Consider the following 4196-nt stretch of genomic DNA (forward strand, 5'->3'; position numbering starts at 1 on the left):
CTCTCTCCCTCTCTCTCACTCCACATCTCTCTCTCTCCTCTCTCTCTCGTCTCTCTCCCTCTCTCCCCTCCATGTCTCTCTCTCCCTCTCGTCTCTCCCTCTCTACGTCTCTCTCCTCTCTACGTCTCTCTCCTCTCTACGTCTCTCCTCCTCTCTCTCCCTCCATGTCTCTCTCCTCTCTCGTCTCTCCCTCCTCTCTCTCTCCCTCCATGTCTCTCTCCCTCTCGGATCTCTCCTGTAAAAATACCGTAAAAATCCTCCCTCTCTCTCCCTCCATGTCTCTCCCCTCTCTACGTCTCTCTCCTCTCTACATCTCTCTCTCCTCCATGTCTCTCTCCCCCTCTCTCGTCTCTCTCCTCTCTCTCCTCCCATCTCTCTCTCCTCTCTCGTCTCTCTCCCTCTCTCGTCTCTCTCCCTCTCTACGTCTCTCTCCCTCTCTCACGTCTCTCTCCCTCTCTACGTCTCTCTCCTCTCTCGTCTCTCCCTCCTCTCTCTCCCTCCATGTCTCTCTCCCCTCTCTACGTCTCTCTCCTCTCTCGTCTCTCTCTCCTCTCTCTCCTCCATGTCTCTCTCCCCTCTCTACGTCTCTCTCCCTCTCTCTCCCTCCATGTCTCTCTCCCCTCTCTACGTCTCTCTCCCTCTCTACGTCTCTCCCTCCCTCTCTCTCCCTCCATGTCTCTCTCTCTCTACGTCTCTCTCCCTCTCTCACGTCTCTCCCTCCCTCTCTCTCCCTCCATGTCTCTCACCCCTCTCTACGTCTCTCTCCCTCTCTACGTCTCTCTCCCTCTCTACGTCTCTCCTCCCTCTCTCTCCCTCCATGTCTCTCTCCCCTCTCTACGTCTCTCTCCCTCTCTCGTCTCTCTCCCCTCTCTCCTCCATGTCTCTCTCCCTCTCTCTCGTCTCTCTCCCTCCATAAAACTCTCTCTCTCTCACGTCTCTCTCCCCCTCTCGTCTCCTCCATGTCTCTCTCCTCTCTCGTCTCTCTCCTCTCTCCTCTCTCCCCTCTCTAAATCCATGTCTCTCTCCCCTCTCTCCCTCTCTCCTATCTCTCCTCCATTATCTCTCCTCTCCTCGTCTCTCTCCTCTCTCTCAATAAAGTGATATGTCTCTCTCCCCTCTCTCCCCTCTCTCCCTCTCTCTCCTCCCATGTCTCTCTCCCTCTCTCGTCTCTATGTAAAAATCTCTCCTCCCATGTCTATTCCTCTCCCCTCTCTCCCCTCTACCCCTCTCCCTCCATGTCTCTCTCCCCTCTCTACGTCTCTCTCCCTCTCTCCTCCTCCTCTCCCCTCTCCCTCTCTCCCTCCATGTCTCTCTCCCCTCTCTACGTCTCTCTCCCCTCTCTACATCTCTCTCTCCCTCTCTCTCACTCCATGTCTCTCTCCCCTCTCTCCCTCTCTCTCCCTCCATGTCTCTCTCCCCTCTCTACGTCTCTCTCCCTCTCTCTCACTCCATGTCTCTCTCCCCTCTCTCCCTCTCTCTCCCTCCATGTCTCTCTCCCCTCTCTCGTCTCTCTCCCTCTCTCTCCCTCCATGTCTCTCTCCCCTCTCTCTCCCTCTCTCTCCCTCCATGTCTCTCTCCCCTCTCTACGTCTCTCTCCCCTCTCTACGTCTCTCTCCCTCTCTCTCACTCCATGTCTCTCTCCCTCTCTCCCTCTCTCCCCTCCATCTCTCTCCCCATCTCGTCTCTCTCCCTCTCTCTCACTCCATGTCTCTCTCCCTCTCTCCCTCTCTCTCCCTCCATGTCTCTCTCCCCCTCTCATCTCTCCCTCTCTCTCAAATTCCCATGTCTCTCTCCCTCTCTAAAATCTCTCTCCCTCCATGTCTCTCCCAAAATCTCTCCCTCCATGTCTCTCTCTCCCTCTCTCCTCCATGTCTCTCTCTCTAAATGTGATCTCCTCTCTCCCTCCATGTCTCTCTCTCCCTCTCTCTCCTCCATGTCTCTCTCCTCCATGTCTCTCTCCCTCTCTATGTCTCTCTCCCTCTCTCTCCCTCCATGTCTCTCTCTCCCTCTCTCTCACTCCATGTCTCTCTCTCCCTCCATATCTCTCTCCCCTCTCTCGCTCCATATCTCTCTCTCCCTCTCTCACTCCATATCTCTCTCTCCCTCTCTCTCACTCCACATCTCTCTCTCCCTCTCTCTCACTCCATGTCTCTCTCCCTCTCTCTCCCTCCATGTCTCTCTCCCCTCTCTACGTCTCTCTCCCTCTCTCTCACTCCATATCTCTCTCTCTTTCAGGAGGTGGAGATTCTGGATATCAGCCAGATCAGAGACACCAGAACTGGGAAGTTTGCCAAACTACCAAAGGTGGGTAATGTGTATTTCTGTGTAACACTTTATGAATGATGGCCTCAACGACAGTCCAATCACAGTGAAGAGAGAGTCATGGGAAGCATTCAATCCATTGCTTCTGTTTTGGTTGGTGGCCCAACCTCTGCATGTCTACTGTGACACGACTTCACGCAACCTTCTGTAAATGTAACACAACCTTCTGTTAATGTAACACAACCTTCTGTTAATGTAACACAACCTTGCTTCGTCCAGATCCTCAGTACAATGGTGTAACTAGGTGGCTAGGTCCCCCTGCCGTTGACCTCTGTCCATTTCTCCTTCACACATGCACACATATATATAAACACATATATATACACACATATATATATACACACATATATATATACACACATATATACACACACATATATATATATACACACATATATATAAAAATATATATATATATACACACACACACGCACACATATATATACGCACACATATATATATATAAACACATATATATATACACATATATATACACACATATATATACACACATATATACACACACATATATATATACACACACACACACGCACACATATATATACGCACACATATATAGTGAGAAGGATGTGAGAAGGTGAGAAGGATGAGTGAGAAGGATTACTTACCCTATCCTAGGTATTCCTTAAAGAGGTGGGGTTTCAGGTGTCTCCGGAAGGTGGTGATTGACTCCGCTGTCCTGGCGTCGTGAGGGAGTTTGTTCCACCATTGGGGGGCCAGAGCAGCGAACAGTTTTGACTGGGCTGAGCGGGAACTGTACTTCCTCAGTGGTAGGGAGGCGAGCAGGCCAGAGGTGGATGAACGCAGTGCCCTTGTTTGGGTGTAGGGCCTGATCAGAGCCTGGAGGTACTGAGGTGCCGTTCCCTCACAGCCCGTAGGCGAGCACCATGGTCTTGTAGCGGATGCGAGCTTCAACTGGAAGCCAGTGGAGAGAGCGGAGGAGCGGGTGACGTGAGAGAACTTGGGAAGGTTGAACACCAGACGGGCTGCGCGTTCTGATGAGTTGTGGGTTTAATGGCACAGGCAGGGAGCCCAGCCAACAGCGAGTTGCAGTAATCAAGACGGAGATGACAAGTGCCTGGATTAGACCTGCGCCGCTTCCTCTGTGTGAGGCAGGGTCGTATTTCCGGGATGTTGTAGAGCATGAACCTACAGGAACGGGACACCGCCCTTTGATGTTAGCTGAGAACGACAGGTGTTGTCCAGGATCACGCCAAGGTTCTTAGCGCCTGGGAGGAGGACACAATGGAGTTGTCAACCGTGATGGCGAGATCATGGAACGGGCAGTCCTTCCCGGGAGGAAGAGGAGCCCGTCTGCTGAGGTTCAGCTTGAGGTGGTGATCCGTCATCCACACTGATATGTCTGCCAGACATGCAGAGATGCGATTCGCCACCTGGTCATCAGGGAAGGGGGAAAGGAGAAGATTAATTGTGTGTCGTCTGCATAGCAATGATAGGAGAGACCATGAGGTTATGACAGAGCCAAGTGACTTGGTGTATAGCGAGAATAAGAGAGGGCCTAGAACAGAGCCCTGGGGACACCAGTGGTGAGAGCGCGTAGGAGAGACAGATTCTCGCCACGCCACCTGGTAGGAGCGACCTGTCAGGTAGGACGCAATCCAAAGCGTGGGCCGCGCCGGAGATGCCCAACCTCGGAGAGGTGGAGAGGAGGATCTGATGGTTCACAGTATCAAGGCAGCCGATAGGTCTAGAAGGATGAGAGCAGAGGAGAGAGAGTTAGGCTTTAGCAGTGCGGAGCGCCTCCGTGATACAGAGAAGAGCAGTCTCAGTTGAATGACTAGTCATTCTGGAGCAAGAGAAAAGAGAGAGCGTAACTGAACGAAGTACACTGA

General features: G+C 52.2%; 1 protein-coding gene across 1 annotated transcript in view; it reads left to right on the plus strand.

The window, feature by feature from the left end:
* LOC127915537 (1-phosphatidylinositol 4,5-bisphosphate phosphodiesterase beta-3-like) overlaps positions 1-4196 on the plus strand; it is a 157136-nt gene that overhangs the window by 80042 nt on the left and 72898 nt on the right. The window contains exon 3 of the mRNA XM_052495711.1: positions 2236-2304. Coding sequence (XP_052351671.1) covers positions 2236-2304 — 69 coding nt within the window. The remainder of the gene's footprint in view (positions 1-2235; positions 2305-4196) is intronic.

The sequence above is a fragment of the Oncorhynchus keta genome, chromosome 35 (assembly GCF_023373465.1).
Source record: "Oncorhynchus keta strain PuntledgeMale-10-30-2019 chromosome 35, Oket_V2, whole genome shotgun sequence".
Classification (NCBI taxonomy): domain Eukaryota; kingdom Metazoa; phylum Chordata; class Actinopteri; order Salmoniformes; family Salmonidae; genus Oncorhynchus; species Oncorhynchus keta.